Source organism: Hippichthys cyanospilos, chromosome 5 (assembly GCF_059441005.1).
Source record: "Hippichthys cyanospilos isolate Australia breed blue-spotted pipefish chromosome 5, RoL_Hcya_1.0, whole genome shotgun sequence".
In the NCBI taxonomy this organism is placed as follows: domain Eukaryota; kingdom Metazoa; phylum Chordata; class Actinopteri; order Syngnathiformes; family Syngnathidae; genus Hippichthys; species Hippichthys cyanospilos.
In genome coordinates this window covers 1,894,162-1,911,953 of record NC_142373.1, presented here as the reverse complement: position 1 = coordinate 1,911,953, position 17,792 = coordinate 1,894,162, and the positions used below count along the sequence as shown (strand labels likewise).

Here is a 17,792-nt window from a genome sequence, read left to right as displayed (position 1 = left end):
TCCCCATTCCCTTCGCAGTACTGTCTGAAAAGAAACGACAGTTCTTTGAGACATCGCCAATCGAATGCCGATAAACAGCACGGATACGTCACACGCAAGAAAAACGCGGATTCAGTAGTATCAGTAATAAATTTAAGTCGGATTTGATATGATCTTACAATTTTAAATCTTTTGCACACATTTTTTATTCACTGAGGCCATTACATAATTGCTCAATTCAAATTTTGCAGCGTTTTATCATTTTTTTCCAGTTTTACAGACATTCATATTGGCAAAAGGGACTTGTGATGATTTACATGTTTTGTGTATTATAAGGGTTGAAGAAAAAGCTATAGCTCAAAGCTGATTGTTAGCCTTTAACAATGCAACATTTTTTTGCGTTGCACAAGTAGGCATTTAACCTTTTTTTTTTTTTTTGCGGGTCCTTCATTTACAGTCCTTCAGTACTGTGGATGGTACCTCTTCCGTTTTCACTTCTGTAGTTACAATTTAAGCATCGTTCGAAAAATTACTTTGATTTTGCTTCCTGACATATCCTACAACTGTTTCTCGCACAAATAATTGTTACATTTTGGTTTTCCCTTACTTAAACATTCAACACTTATGTAGAGTTTAGACTATTTATGCTCCTAAACATAATTTTCAATATAATGTATGATACTTGTATAGGTTATTTCTTTTGCTGATATTAATTACTTTTAACTCTGTGCCTGACTCGTGGTATTTGAAATAACTATGACCTACAATAGCATAGACATTTTCTTAACTTCTGATTGAATATATTTTGAATCTACACACTTCTCAGATTTGACTGAAATGTTTCTTTCCAGTGCCATTTACAGTCATCGTTTCATAAAATAAAATGCACTTGTGAACACAAAAAATACACATACACAACCACCAAGCACAAGCAAAAAAAAAAAGGGGGGGGGGGAGGGTTCTGTGCTTATTTGACTAGATCATGCCTGCCTTTTTTCAATTTCTTAACTTAGCTTATTAAACTTAGTGACTGTCACCTTTTCCACTTTAATTAGCCCATTGGTAGCTTGTTTGACCACCGCCAAGGAGGAGAGGCATCCTGTGAAGGAAAGGCATCTCAGATGTGCATTAATATTAGAAGCGTTACAATAAAATTAGAAATGTATGAGCACAACTTTTGCTTTATCTTATTATTATTATGATCATTATTTTTAATTTTTACTGTTGTTTCCCCTGGAAATTGATTTTTATTTTTGTTTCTCTAAGTATTAATTTCCTCCTCGCAACATTACTTCAGTTTTCATACTGGCACTTTATTCATCTGACATTGTCTATTTGGTTTCAATATAACATTACAACTTTTGCAAGTATCACTCTGCTCTTGTAATTGTATGAATTTGTTGCAAATTTACTCTCACATTCTCTTGAATTCATGACATCGTATTCTTTTTTTAAAAATTATTTTTATTATTATTATTTTTTTTTTATGTAACATTCCGGATAACATTTACCATGTTTTTTTTGTTTGTTTTTGTCTCTTTTGAGAGACTAATAATTAAGTAATAAGACATTTTTTTTTCCCATGGAACAATTATTTTTTTTTCTTGAGGTCTATTACTACTTTTTAATGCAATCTTAAAGTTATACATTTACATGTTAAAATGTAAATCTTACATATTATAACTTGAAGAGCTGATCTAATACTCATTTGATAGTTGAACCAGTTTCATTTGTATCATTAGATTTACTTTGACTGATCTTTTTTCATTATGGTGAAACATGAACAGGGGAGGCCTGGTCTGTAGTTTTGAATGAGAACAGTAAAAACTAATAGTTAAGAGCCAATTAAGTAATATAATAAAGATGTTCAAACCATATGAGAGATCAAACGATATACATGCTCGTTAAATTACAAAATTCTTCCCATTTGTTGACTTGATGATGACTTCCTTATGTTGTTGGTTTCAGGCCTTCTTTGGGTCCTTGTCTTTTCATGATACCACATTTAAAACCGAAACCACTGCTGAATTGGTTTCCAAAAAAAATGCCCAGATAAAATCATCTTTCTCTTCATACATGAGTAGCACATAAAAGCATATTCAAAGAACTTAGAAATGACAACAAATGTTTTGATTTTGTCTTTTTAATTGAAGAAGAGATATGTACTGTATTGGTAGCCTCTTGTAAGGCACCGTTGCAAATTGTACACCAAAAAGCTGAACCATGTATTTATACCCAGAGTACAAAAATACACATCTCAGTGACTTCAAATCTGTATATAATAAATATAACTAATCATGCATTTTCTAACCATAAAAAGGCACAGAAAACAGTCACTTAGTAGTCATAAAAATTATTATCATTATTATTATTATTAATAAACTATTTTTTTCACCCAACTCATTCAATATAGCAATACAGGCGACAGACAACATTCTATTAATAATGTGAGAACACAATGCACGCATATACCTTAGGCAATAAATATCTTCCTTAGATGATTTATAGTTCTTACAAATTAAAACTGTAAACACAATGTAAACAAATAAAACTTTTGTCATTACTTAAAAAAAAACAACTGACAGGTCCTTTTGCATGATTAGTTTGGACAAAACCAGGCAGTTTGCAGCATTATTTACAGACAATATACTGTAGAGATGGCAGCTTCCACATGGCAAGTGCTTGCTCGCCTTGAAATGTGAGACTGAAATCCAGCAGACACTTTTGATGCATAAAATGTTCAGGATTAAAAGGCAACCAAACCACAGTAATGCAAAAGGGGGGCGGGGGGGCAAAAACAAAAAGAACCATGCATAATTTAGTGGTTACGTTTTCATCTTTGGCTAGTAACTGCTGAATGAAATTTCTCTCTGTGAGTCAATGTTCATCAATGTACTAATAAATGTAAGTGGGATATGATATGATTCAAAACTGCAAATAAATGCTCCCAGACGACCACAATTTATTGCACCAGGCATCCACCGATACTGGATGTGTAGCATAAACGTTGTTTAACAACTGGAATAAATGTCAGAACTTTGTCAAAAAAAATGCATAAAGACATGTGGCATGTGTTGAGGAAGAAATTATAAGGACCTTTTTTTTAATCACTGATTTTCACCTGTATATGCAGGTGGGTCTGGAACTTAATTTTGGCCCCATTCCCATTTTTGGGATAATCCTGATCAAATCAGAAGCAAGAAAACAAATAAAGCATTGTGAAATAACATTTGGCAACTGTAGCGATATCTTAACCACACAAATGATATACTAGCGAAATTGTTGAGCCAGCCCGCACTTAATCACTTAAGCAAACCTATTTTAACATTTCATCATGGAAGCACCACTGGAAGAAAAATATGTAAGGGGGGAAGCTGATTGTGTGCCACTGAAAGTGTATCGAAATATTGCACCTGATTTCATCACGACAGCATTGTCACCATCATGCACGAGACAACAAGTGTCACGGTGTCAGAAACACACAATCCAATGTGTTGACACATGCATGTAATGTCAGTCACTTACTGAAAAACAACACGTAACAAACATGGCTTGCATACATCGGTATACTGTAATGTAGACAGTGCGTATACAGTATTTACAAATTTAGCTAGAGACCCTGTAATGCCACCAATTTTAAAGAAACTAATAATTCTAAAAACAAAATTCATACCCACAGTGTTCCACAGGATGACTTTTAAATTCTATTTTAAACAACAAAAACAAATAATTGCATTAGTGTTTCTTAAATGTGCTCATTTGCCAAAAAGTCGAGGTGAGCCGTTAACCTTTTTACGAATTTGCACTTACATAAGGCAAGAAGTTAAAAAAAAAATACTGCATAAATACACAAAAACACTTTTCTTCATATGATGACAGGGTGTTTTTGCATTTAAGGGTAATTTTAGAAATATTTAATTCTTGAAGTAAAAAAAAAAAAAAAAAAAAAAAATATATATATATATATATATATATATATATATATATATATATATATATATATATATATATATATATATATATATAGACAATTCAGGAAAAAAAAAAAAAAAAAAACATCTGCAGCAGGGCGCAAATACTGACGGTCTTGATATTTGTGCAAGCGCAATTTGGTAGCCAGGCCTCTGACCGTGGCGGTGCAGCAGAGTGAGCATTGTTGGAGATGCGCTTGGCAGTGACAATTTTTAAACCTTCTGTATGCTTAGACTATGTCCAAGTGCAGAACAGACCGCAAGGTCTAACTTGGTTTTGGTAAATTTGATTGGGGCAGGCATTGTGATTTCTATTTCTGCATATGTGTCACGGCGCCGAAGTGCGCTCAAGACTGTCATGGTGCAATTTGCAGATCACATTAAGATGAGAGGAGCCACTTTGATGGACTATGATAGAATTTTGACTACCCCCTACAGCGGAGCAGACCTCCATCTCTTAGGTGCCAAATACCAACATCGGGTCTAACCTGACTCAGCAGTCACGCTGCACTTCACTCAGGATTAACAATATTCAAGAAAAGAGTCAAATTATTTTTTTGTTCAGTTGAGAATACTTTAGATTTTGTTCAAATTACGTATTATTTCCAAGACGTGTTGAAATGACATATTTTGCTCATGCAAGACTTGTCGATTCTTAAAAAAAATTGAAAAATGAAACCTGGCGAGCGCCAATAAAGAAAAAAGTTGACCGTTTTTCTCGTAACATTCACTTTGGTTTCCCATTTTATCCTCCCGCAAACCATGTGGACACACACATAGCGTTAAAACCTCCGCACAACATCCTCCTACAATGCTTTTTTTTTTAAGCTAAAATACTCACAAGATATGGCACTGGATGAATATCTTTGCCACACCATTGTCATGCTAACAAAATAAATTAAAACTCCCTAATGCGCACGAAAAAGGAAAGGGCACTCTCAGTAGTCATATATGGCACTGATAATACTTACTTGTAGTTAACTTGTTCAAGTGTTACGACAAAAGTTGAAGACACTAAATCATGCAATTAAACCTTAAACAAGCGAATGTGGAACATGCCATTGTTGAATGAAGCACCACTGCTTCCAGAGGTTCACCCAACTTTTTTTAAACAACAATATTAACCAGAAAGATATCCCCAAACAAGCAAGTCCTGCTTTTGCTACTTATTAGATATCACAAGTCAAACAACAAATCCACACTGGTTGCATCCCACTGTGTGTGTTTGTTAATTTCAAGGAAATCACTTTTCGTGAAGATTCTTCACACCCTTCCCTCTTCTTCCTCGACTTTGGCAACACGAGTCATGGATCCAATCGCCATCTTTTCCAGTGACGTGAGGGGGAACATTGCTTGCGTGTTTCTCCTCTTGGGAAGCGTCTGCTTCCAGGTTAAAGATCCACCATGGAAGCCTTGGCCAGGTCTTTAGTTCCCTGAAGGATTCTCTTCATATGACCCACTTTCGATATCCCCAGATCCTGAGGGAGCAAAGAAAATATATATAATTACAGTGTAAATTAACTGGGGGTGGGATACATTAGATTTTCCAAAAAATCATTCAAGGCATACAACCTGGATAGGAAGTGGCGATAGAAATGCCAATTCTGGTAAAAAAAATTGTTGGTCTGTTTATGTTTAGGCAAACATACAGTGGCTGAGTTTCCGTCAAGTCGGAATGCATTTCAATATGAAACAAAAACAATTGTTTTGGAAATGCCTGAGTTGACAAGCGTCTTTTAAAAAGTTTAATAAAACCAAGCTGTCAATGTTTGATCTAGGGCCTTATAAACATTGTCAGCTCAAAAAGTGGCTTGAATAATGCTTACTGTGTTGTGGTTATATTATACGTTTAAAAGTTGCTTGTTTAACTTATTGATGCACTTCCATTACAAGAATGAAAACAAACAAACAACATATTTGAAGTAATACTTTTAAGCACCATGGACTCTACTTTCATAGACACTGAACATGTGTTTGGGCATCTTGATTCTTGTGCTCATCTAGAGTGTTTAGGTATTAGGCAGAGTGTTGTGTCATGCTGGGCATTCAGAAAGCATTTCCTTTTACACCCGCAGCACACCTGACATTTTGGTGGCTGAAATGCAAGAATCTCCGGCCCCTGTGCAGTATGGTAGATGTTAAGAGTCTGAAGCAATCTGATATCCCTATAACACAATCTTGTTCAATTGAAGGCACTTCTGCTTAAAATTAAACTACTGCTTTTCTACATCTGTCACTATTTAAAGATATTAGGCAAAAACCAGACAAGTACGGTTTTGCAATTATATCTGACAAATGTGCTGAACATTACATGTGGGCGGGTGTGTGTGTGGAGCGGGGCGATCAAAGAGAGATGACCTTTCATTCAAAAATTGGCAGGGGAGGGGTGTTGGCAGAGCACAGAGTGACCTGGCATGTGAAAATGTGCGGTGGGTAGCGCGCTCAGTCCCGCAGCATGAGTTGAGAGGCTTGCAACTTGACTGAAAAGCACTCTGTTATGTGTTGAAAAATAAAAATAAAGTTTGTGATCCCCCGAAAAATGTTGTACCTCTATACTACAGTTAGAGGGGGGCGGGGTGTAGACTGCTAAGATTGGCAGTAGGTATGAAAATGGAGGTTTCATATGAAATAAAACAAATTAACAATGAATATGATTAAAACAAATTTAAGGAGCTTTAATGTAAAACTAGGAAGGCATAAGAAATTGCATATCAAATTGTATTAAATGTAATTGTTACGCACGCATAAAAAAAATTAAATCTTTTAATGCCAAACATCAGAAAAGGCAACTTGTATAATGTCAGTATATTAAGTGTTTTCATTCATCTTTCAAGGGTGACAGAATATTGTGTGCTACGTCTTTTGTAAACATGGACAGTATCGTATGCAAGATTGATTTGCATTCCTTACTTAGAATTACATGTATGTAATGTATGTTTAGTATGTATGGCAACACTGCCATCCATTGGTCACATTTATCACTACAGTGCTCAACTGACTTAATATGAGATACACACTAGTCAACGGTTTCAGCTACCCTCCATAAAAAAGTGACACAAATTTTATTTTTTATTAATATTTTAAAAGACGAGAATTCTTGTCCCTACAATATGTCTGTAAATTCTTTATTATTAAAAGTTGGTTTTAAACTGTTGGACACATTTTTTCCAAAGGTGGTGATCCTCGCCCTAGCCTTTTGAGGATGCTTCTTTTATACCCTAGCATATTGCCAGTGGAATGTTTCAAACTGGTGTTCTATGAGCCAGTGGTTCTCAAATTGTGGTATGGGTAACCCTGAGGGTACTTGAAGGAAGTCCAGGGAGTACTTGAGATTTTAAATAAAACAAACTAACAAGCAAAAATCCTTCCAAAATAATTTTTGAGTTAATTAAATGTATCATAAATTTAAGTTCGTAAAACATTCCATGTTCAGAAGGTTATTCAATTTCATTATTTTAAAAATCCAGATTCTCCCCCATACTAGAATGGTTCAAACCAACCTGTCATGTGCCACTTCTCGTTACCTGTCAAGTTAATGATTTACTTTTGTGAGATCTCTACAAATATCCCATTTTTCTGTTGACAAATATTTTTTTCATTTTTTTTTATTGAGGACAGGTCTAACAATTTATGTTAATTATTTTTTGTGGACAAATATTTATTTATAATTATTTCTTATTGATGATGGGTCTGACACTTTATGTTCATCATTTTTTATGGACAAATATGTATGAACAATTAATGATGTATTTTTGCCAGCAGATCTCTACTGTAATTCCAAAAGATGATGTTTTATGTACATTATTTTTCTGTGGACAAATATTTATTTATAATTGCCATATTTTCCGGACTATAAGCTGCACCGGGATATAAGCGGCAGCAGCAAAAATTGAGAAAAAAAAAAAAAAAAAACATCTTTTGCCACGGACAGGCCGCACTGGACTATAAGCCGCAGGTATATGGTGGTATGTGAAACTTTTAAATTTTCTTTATATATTTTTTTGGTTGTCTACCAACAGCAACATCCTCTCTTTAACAGACTGAACATGCCTGCATATTTAGTCCCAAACATTATGTTTATAGAAAATGGATGGATGTATATGACCAACAGAATACTGGAGAGTTAAATAGCAGTTCAAACTCAAAATCAATACTTCGATAGCATTCTGTCTCCCGTTGGTTAATTGATAGATAATTTTAGTGAACATTGCACACACTGCAAATAAATAATAAAAATATATACAATCATAAATTTATAAATGCGATCATATATCCTGTATACCGTGTATCAAATTTACACGTCACAAACTATTATACAAGATCTTATTCAATTTAGACATTTAAAAAATATATGTATATTTTTAATTATATATTTTAAAAATCTTTTTGAGCACAGCCATTGATTCACATCTGTTCAGTTTTAGCATTTCCTTGACAGGTGGGAAAAACCAGCAGATAAGCCACACTGGACTATAAGCCGCAGGGCTCAAATCATGAAGAAAAAGTCGCGGCTGATAGTCCGGAAAATACGGTATTTTCTTTTTGAGAGCTGGTCTGACACTTTATGTATATTAATTTTTGTGGACAAATATTTATCAATAATTAATATAATGATTTATTTTTCTGAACAGAACTGTACTGTAATCCCAAAAGATGACACTTCATGTTTAATATTTTTCTGTGGAAAAAACATTTATTTATAATTATTTCTTTTTTAAAACAGGCCTGACACTTTATTTTGATTATTTTTGTGGACAAATACCAATGAAGTTTGAAGGGTTCTAAACTTTAATTAATCAAAAACTGATGACAAGTTTTAAGTCTTTTTTTTTTTTTTTAACTCAAAAATGCTTTGCACTGGTTAAGGAGTACTTGGGTGAAAACTTATTTCACAGGTGGTACATCACTGAAAAAAGGTTGAGAACCACTGCTTTGAGCATTCATCAGCTTTCCTTGACTTTTATTGCCCACCCCAACTTTTTTGAAATATCTTGCTAATTTGCAATAACGTTTATCATTTTAAACATTAAGCATCTTGCCTTTGTAGTCTAATCGGTTGAATGTAGGTTGAAGATAATTTACATTCCATTGTACTCTGTTTTTACTTTGATGGGATTGGGAGCTGTACTAAGGAATGACTTTGGTCTGGCCACTCTACCATTTAGGCCTGATTGGTGAATTGTTGCAGAGATGGTTGTCCATCTGGAAGGCTCTACTTTCTCCACAGAGGAACGCTCAAGCTCTGTTCACTTCCCTGACTAAAGCCCTTCTCTCCCGAAAACTCAGTTTTGACAGGCAGCCAGCTCTTTGAGTCCTGGTGGTTCCAAAAGTCTTCCATTAAAGAATAATGTAGGCAACTGTGTTCATTGGGACCTCAAAAGCAGCAGATTTTTTTCTGTTTTCTTCCCCAGATTTGCGCTTCACAATCCTGTCTCTCAAGTCTACAGACAAATCCTTCGACTTCATGCTTGTTTTTTTGTGCTATGACATGCACCGTCAACTACGGGACCTCATATAGATAGATGTGTGCTTTTCCACATCCTGTTGAATCTTCTGGATTTAGCACAGATGGACTCCAAATATGCAATACAATCATCAAGGATGATCAGTGGAAAATGATGCACCTGAGCTCAATTTTGAGCTTCATGGCAAAGGCCATAAATACTTGTGGGAATGTGATTTCATAGTTTTCTCATTTTCGTCACTTCAAAATATGTAAAAAAAAAAAAAAATCACAGTTATGATGTGTTTCATAATTACAATTTAGAATGAGGCTGAAAAATGACAAAATGTGGAAAAAAGTGAAACATTGTTAATACTTTCCAGTTGCACTATGACGTAAAATTGGTAACTCTTTGGGTTAAGCATTATGCGCAAATGTACCAAGCATAACAACGTATTTCTTAATCACTTGAGTTCTTAGAAAGAGAAAAGAGTTGATTCCTCAATGAGAAATTTACAGCACATTTACCTATCAGAACCAAAGCACTGCTATTATGGTTACAACGTATGTTTCACAGTCAGAGCTCTTTGTTCTTATTTTGGCTCTGGCTTTCCTGTGTGGATTTTGCATATTTTTCCTGTACATGAGTTTTCTTTAGGCACTTTGGCTTCCTGTCATCTAAAAAGTGCACGTTTGTAAAATAAAATCTCTAAATTGTCCAGAGTGTGAATGTGAGTGTAAACGTTTTTGGCGATTTGCCAGTCCGGGGCTTGTACACTGCAGCCACACAAGATCAGTTTACCCCAAACCCAAATAACATGAATTAATAAAAAAAAATCAGGTTTCATGTCAAGAAGATGTTTCTGCTTAATGGACAATTCATTATTTTAACTGAACCTTTTTTGGCAAGACTTTTCTTCTGATGTTTCATTAGGCCAAAGTCAACATATAGAACACCAGTTAAACATGGAAAAAAATACCTCCTTTAACATTTGTACCTCCTGATATAAATTTCAATAAAGAGAATAAAAAAAGAAAAAAAAACACTCACCCAAACACTTGCACATACACACCAATACATTTAAAAATACTACATTTTTATTAAAGGTGCCCAAAATACAGCCTTATTAGGCCGCAATCACCTCCCCAAAAATGTGCATGAGATGCTGTCATCCAAAGTACATATTTTTTCAAAGCGTTAATCAACGTTGCCTTTGCAGATTTTTCACAGTTACATTGGACTAACCAAAGCGATTCAACCAACACTTTCCAAAGAAGCAAACAACCTTGCTATTCATGAAAAAAGGGACCTGCCACCAATAGCATAAATCTGTAGGTGATTGAAACACTCTCCCACAAAAGTTTATGAGATGTCGGCAAAAATGACTACCTTAGTTGCTATATACTGGCCCTTGTACAGTACATAAGCAGCAAATATTTAAGTTCCAAGTGAATAACAAAGGACTGGTTGATAAAATATTAAATAATTGCTATTCCAGGGTTTTTGCTATAAACTCTCGTGTTACTTATGAATTGTCTTTTCCACCAAGCGACAGTCAGAGAAAAGCCAGGCAGAGCAATGCAATGGCGAGCGTGACAGGGAGCCATTAAAGAAACACACCAGGAGGACAGAAGAGTGTTGGTCAGAGGACAGAACGTGCTGTATATGTGTGTGTGCGTACCTTCAGGTCCCTCCTCTCCAAGTGTAGCAGCTCCGAGCCTCGGATGTCGTGTCGGATGAAGGTGTCCCGGTACTCTCCCAGACTCAGTTGCTCCAGCCAGATGCCCACCTCGTCTGTACCCCATCTCTCCACTATACACACACATACACACGCACGCATACACACACACACACACAAATGTACAAAGCAGAGCAAAAAGAGGCTCAGAGTGCCTCCCAAATATGGACAACTAATGCCGAAATGAAAAAATGCCACCCCAAACACCACACAGACACATTCACCCAAATGGGAATTTCCTGAACTAGTGGCTCCTACTAATCAATGCCTTGTCCTTGATTGATGAAGAACTAATCACTTATCAACACCATCCAAATCGGGGCGTAAGCAACATTAGCTAAGATTATATTGTCCACGTAGAGCAATGCTTCTCAATTATTATTTGCAAAGCCCCCTCACTGCAGTGACTGTAAATGTGATCATTATGAAAATTGTGCATCCAAAATTGTATCCTTTTTAACAATAAAAAAAACAAAAAACAAAAAATAAACTTTCATCAAATGTATTTTTTAAACAGGAATTTATACAGGTTACAGCTTACTCAAAATGCCTGAAATAAAAAAAAAAATGTCAATCTATATTCAAACGAGAAACATCTGACCAACTGAACCATATAATGCTGAAATGAATAAATAATGCAAATTGATCACCGGTATCTAAAATACTTTAACCTAAAGAAAAAGGTATAAAACTGCTTATTTGTTCCTAAATCATCTTAGTCATTTATGTGACTAAGAAAAAAAAAATGTTCGGAGCAATTTAAAAGGTTCCTAACCCTTGAATAGACTTTAACGAGAGCGGCACAGCACCACTTGGTGCAGTAAACGTGCAATTACACTACACAGCACAAAAGCAAAGAGCGTTTTAAGAATTATAGTAATAATTAATTGTAATAATCATAATAAACAATAGGAAGGATTTGGGAAAATAATAGGGCCGACTTTACCAGTAAGTGTAGACGCATTATTTTGCCATTATTGCTGTTGGGAGAAAAAGTAAGCAAAGCTGATGCTTATGAATCAAAATCTACTCTATGATTTGTGAATTAGGCTGACAAAAGCCACTTGCACCGCAGTGTTTGCGTATCCTGGTAACTTGACAAAGAAAAGGTGGTGTTTAAGCACGACATGGCGGAATTGCTCATGTCCTCGTTCCTCTCGTTAGTGCACCACCATGGAGTGGCTAATTGCGATATTTTGATTGAATTGGCTTGACTTGGACAGAAGAAGAGATACCCACATACAATTTTGAGGCAGGTTGATCCCTGTTTGCTGACATTAAAAATGTATGTACAATGATTTTGATTAGGCACATCTTGTCCGGTTCCTTCCAACACATCATGGGAAGTGGGAGCGGCTGTGGCCACATCACCTGTTAATTTTTCCAAAACAAATTTATACAATTGAAAATGCAAGCTAATATCATATTCTTGATTAAAAAATACAAATTAAACATATTGGTGTAAAATGGATCACCTTGTCCCCTTAAGTTACCTTGCACGCTATTATTTATGATTTTTACATTATGTGGAGCTCTTTAACAATTAAAAATGTTAAATAACAAGATGAAAAACAGTAAATATGACAGAAAAAACGTTCTTAGTATGGGACTTTTTTGACTAACTAATTCATTGTGACCTATAACTTCTAAATCATCATATATAGATAATGTTTTAAACAAAGGAGCCTTGGTTCATGTTATACAGTGAACCCTCTCTTTTCTTGGGCACATGCACACACACATACACACAAACACTGTGGTATATCATTGAAGAAAAAATAAAGGAATACAAGGAAGGGAACAAGCATTAAAGGTAAGAGAGGGGGAGCAAGAGTGGCGGCTGCCGGCAAGAAAAAGGGGCTTCCAAGTGGATCCGGGGGGCAAACATGCAAGCAACCGTCTGGCTCAACAGAGAGCAGGAATAGTAGAGGTGGAAATACAGCTGAGATCATTCATCACGAGAAGTAGCAAATCTAGTTTGTCTAAAATCTTTACCAGCGTCTTGTTTTGAAACTTATCACCTCCTGATGAAAATAACACCCACAGAAGGACAAAATGATCCCCTAAACAAAATCTTTGCAATTAGACCACCTGTCATAGAACCAAAGAGACTACAGACGTGCATCATGGTTTTTCAGAGTGCTCTGCATAACATTATAAATGAGTTAAAAAGAGTTAGGTGCGGCTTGTCACATTAGAAGTTACCATGTTTGTCGTGTTCTATGGTTTGTGGTTTAAAGCTTACCTCCATCATTGCTGTTTGGACTTTGTATGCAGATTTTGCACAGTACTTGTTTGTGGTGGCAGGAAATACTCCCCAAAAGTGGACTTTGATAGAATAGCAACAGGGTAAGCTAATGTTAGTGTGCGACTTTAGGCCTATTTATCACTACTCTTCTCAACTATGAGCAATGATTGACTTCATTGTATATCACCAACAGTAACTGGTCAAGGCTTCACGTGCTTAGAAGTGTGGTTGACCAAGAACTGGATTTGTCAGTGGTAAGGGCCTTGTAGTAACCAAATTCAATGGTGCGATTATTAGTTCAATTCAGTAGTTTGGACTTCTCAGATATCACTAGACCTCTAGGGATTCGGGGTAATACACACATAGGGAGTGCCTTTTATTCACTTGATTCTTGACCTTAACACCAGGGGAACACACTGGCCAGTACTTGTACATTTACAGCCCCGGAAAAGGTGCAAACAGGTATATCATTCATGTGGGCAAAAATACGGAAACCTCTTCATTTCATTAGTTGGTTGGCCTCCTTTTCAGTTTTCCTTTTCAAGACATTGAAAGTATGCTTCCAATATATTTTAGAAAATCTTAAAGTAAACAAAACTACCACTAAAAACACACGGTACTTTATTATATAATAAATATTAAAAAAGTGGAATGAATCAAGTCACATTGTAGTATCCATGAGGTGTCTTTGAGATAGCTTTTCTTAAAAGTCACATCAGGAGCTAAAGTCACCCCTGAATTCTAGATATTGCGTTGTGTTGCCGCTCCGCTGAGCTGCTCCGCGTCACAGTCGCTGAAAGGTCATACTGCGCTTTCGCGGGGACTACTAAAGGGTGAGTACATACAATATTCATTTAAACTTTTAAGTGAATTGATAGAATTGTGACTCAAACAGTAATATATATTTATACACGTGTTACAGCGCCAATTAACAGGAGGAAAGCATTTGCTCTTTTTGTCCTGTTGGCAATGGCACAGGGGAGGAGAAGCAGTCGCTTTTGGCTTCATCCAATCAATCAGCAAAGAAGAAGTCAATCACGAGTGGAGATGGAACACAGTATGTGGAATCCAGGGGTAAGACGGGTGGGCCGAATTTATTTTGTACTTGTTTGTCCTGTTCATTCAACAACTGAAAGTGCTTCAGCGATTGCGGCTCTCCTTTTATTCCAGTCCACTCGTGCGTTATCTGAAGCTTGGCATTCACTCAATTTTGTTTTGCAATACAACAAACTCAATTTTGTTTTGCAATACAACAAACAAAATTGACCAAGCAACACCGTGTGTAATGTGGGGCGCTCAAAAGTCAGGGTACCAGTGTATAAAGTTACTAAAATAATCATGATATGGCTTGATCAGTTGGATATAGTTGATCTACTAATAGGAACTAAATGAAGACATGAACAAAGTTTTTAAAAGATCATTTTTGAACCAATTCATAGCAATTGGACTGGGGATCACTGTCCTACAATGGGGGACACACATTTATAACTAGGCCATATGTTCGAATACTGCTACTAATTAGTAATATATTATTGCACCTTGGATAACATAAAAAAAAAAAAAGTTCACACAGGAATCATTCGAATTTTGATTGTATTCCACTCTTGACTAGTGGATGGCTGGCAAAAAGTGGCGCCTTACCTGACTGTGGGCTGGTCTTTTTGGTCACCTTTTCCTTCTTGAACTTGGGTACTATGCGAAAGACACCGCCGCGACTGTTCCTCTTGCCGTAACCCAGAGAGTGGTCCTGGTACACAAGCACAGTCAACCTATAGCCTTTCATTGAGCTACTCCGCTCTCCCACAACATGGAGCCATCTACTAAATCCTTGGCAGCAAATTCTGTGAACACTTGTCTTGAGAAACTCTTGTAACACTTTACCGCACATTCATTTGAGGTTTATACGTGATGCCCACCTCTTCATCATTGGGCTGCAGAATGTGGTAGAGCCACGATATCTCCCCAACTTTGCCCAGTTCCAATTCCACGCTTTGCAAGGCACCGGAAAGCTGTTCTTCCTCTGGTGGGTCCAATTGCTATGGGAAGTAGATGGATTGTTATTACTTTGTCTACTTATTACAGTAAAGCAAAGATGGCCCCCAAGGCAAATCTGTATGCAAAATTGGAAACCTAATTTCTGTAGCTTCTGGAGGCTGGACAAACAATATACTGCATGTGACTTCAACTGATTCCTCTTTCGGCATTTTTACCCAGAGCTTCATCAACATTTAATAGATTATTGCTTGTTGAAATACCGTTACTATTTTTGGTGTATTTATGTTTAGTATTTAATCCTGCAGTAACTCCCTATTGACTGGTTCAGTATGTTGACGAAGGCATTAAAATTAAAGCCAGGTGGTGGCTCAAGATTTTCTAAATGTTCAGTCTTTATTTGCCACTTCGGGCTTCACTTTTTTGCAGTTTCACATTTTTTTCTTCTTCAAAAGAACGACACTTTAAAGGAGCACCTACCCGATGTTCTGCAATAACACTTCAGCACTCAGTCTTGACGTGGAGTCTGAAGCAGTCTAAGCCTGTGACTACGCTGAGTATTCACAGGCTTAGACCGTTTCAGACTTCATTCTTTTGCTTTGTTTTTGCTACTTTTGCGTAAAACTAAATCATTGCTCATCATTCTACATCAATGGCGTCATGGCATTATATAAGGGCGATTTTGCAACATCTCTACAACTCTTATCAAGCAATGCACTTGTGGTTGTGAGGGACAGCTGGGCGGAGATGCACAAGTGAAGGAGGGTGTGAGCGGATGCATGAGGAAATGAGTGAAACAACAAAGGCTGGGCCTGGCCCTTTAAGAAAACGAGCATTGCATTGTGGGGAATGGGCGAGCAGGGATGGGGGGTTACATAGAGTTCGCCCATATGCTCCCCACACTCGATTCAATGCGTGTTGTGTGTTGCGAAATGAAAATAAAGTTTGAGACACATGCCTGTTCGGCCAATGTTAGTTGCATCTTTGCGTGGGCACACATTGTCTCACGCTTGTCTTGTTGTGACTTCCTCCCCCATAACCATAACAGCAACAGTATGCTCTCCAATACAGATTATAATGAAGAAATGCGTCTAAAAGTACCGTAATTTTGTTATTTTAATAACATACAGTATTTCATTTGTTTTAAATGGACAACCATGTAATGTGTAACCACTAAAGTCAGGGGTAGACATACTTGTATTTTTGTAAAATTGACTGAAATTGATGTAAAAAAGGAGGGGGGTTCGACTTAGATGCAAGGTCGACTTGTACACAGAGAAAAACGGTACACATAAAAATTACATAAAATGGTTTGCAGTTATCTATGTGTAGTGTATTTGGCCATTTGCGGCTGTTGTTTTTTCATTAAGTACATAAATAAATACATGAGTAAATAAAACATCATTTAAACGCACAGTGTGTGAGATTTATACCGTTTTTCATTTAAAAAGAATTAATTAAATTATTATCAATTTCAAAAACTTGCAAATAAATGTGTTCTTAACAACCAACAGCATGTTTTAAATATAATCGAAGGTCTAGTTATTCAATTATATGACATGGGGGGGTGGAACTCCTCCAGAGGTCGCCTTTCTGTTATAGCTATGGACAGCCAGAGGAGGAGTGTGAATTGCCACATCTACTGTAATGCCCCTAAAGCTCCCACTCACGGGGCGTATGCGCAAAATTACAAATACTCCCTTTAAAACCAAAAATTGAAAGCACCTCCCCCCCAGACTGTGTTAGATGGCATGTTGTAAGGCTTAACAACATACCAGAGAAACTCGACCCACAAGAAGCGATTCAGTCTCATTGTACAAAGCCTTGACAGTGCTGGCCACCTCTATTGCTGTGTTCCTGGACAGACTCTGTAATGAACATAACATACACACTTTTATCATTCGTCAAGTGGATTAGCATGAGACAAAACTGTAAGATTAAATATTATGTATGCTATAAAATCAATTTTAAAAAAAACAACAACCTTTTAATATTTACTTAAACATTCGAAAGTTTATTTTAAATGTTTTTGATTTTTGTAATATTATTTTTACGTTTTCATCAAGGACAGTTTGTACCTCAGGAAACTTGGGATGTGTTTTGTTGATGGCATGCGATGCTGCATTCACGGCATGTGCCAGCTCTTGCTCCAAGAGCCCGTTGGTCTTTGCGGCCTCGCATATTCTGTCAAACAAGGAACATTATAGGAAGTTAAAGGAAACATTTTGAGATCATTTGTATCGGATATGCATTGCTACCGTGTGATGAGCTCTTCTGCGGCACGTGCGCACAGCTGCACAGCGGTGGCCTCCTCCTCTGTGGCCAGATCTACTGACTGCTGCGGGTAGAGGTGAGGCCGAAGAGGAGGCTTGTCAAACTTCAGCTTGTCCTCCCATGACTTGAGCGTGTTCTCGAAGGCC

The 17,792-nt window shown here is 36.6% G+C and overlaps 1 protein-coding gene across 2 annotated transcripts in view; it reads right to left on the bottom strand.

Moving 5' to 3' along the window:
* Window positions 1-4,025: 4,025 nt before the first annotated feature.
* The window catches only part of LOC148423123 (diacylglycerol kinase eta-like), a 64,990-nt gene continuing 51,223 nt past the window's right edge, over window positions 4,026-17,792 (bottom strand). For both annotated transcript variants that reach the window (XM_088415636.1, XM_088415637.1), the window contains 7 exons: window positions 17,631-17,791; window positions 17,451-17,556; window positions 17,148-17,240; window positions 15,297-15,416; window positions 15,022-15,127; window positions 11,076-11,206; window positions 4,026-5,428 (listed from right to left, as the gene is read on the bottom strand). In XM_088415636.1, the coding sequence (XP_088271762.1) occupies window positions 5,342-5,428; window positions 11,076-11,206; window positions 15,022-15,127; window positions 15,297-15,416; window positions 17,148-17,240; window positions 17,451-17,556; window positions 17,631-17,791 (804 nt within the window). In that variant the 3' untranslated portion in view covers window positions 4,026-5,341. The remainder of the gene's footprint in view (window positions 5,429-11,075; window positions 11,207-15,021; window positions 15,128-15,296; window positions 15,417-17,147; window positions 17,241-17,450; window positions 17,557-17,630; window position 17,792) is intronic.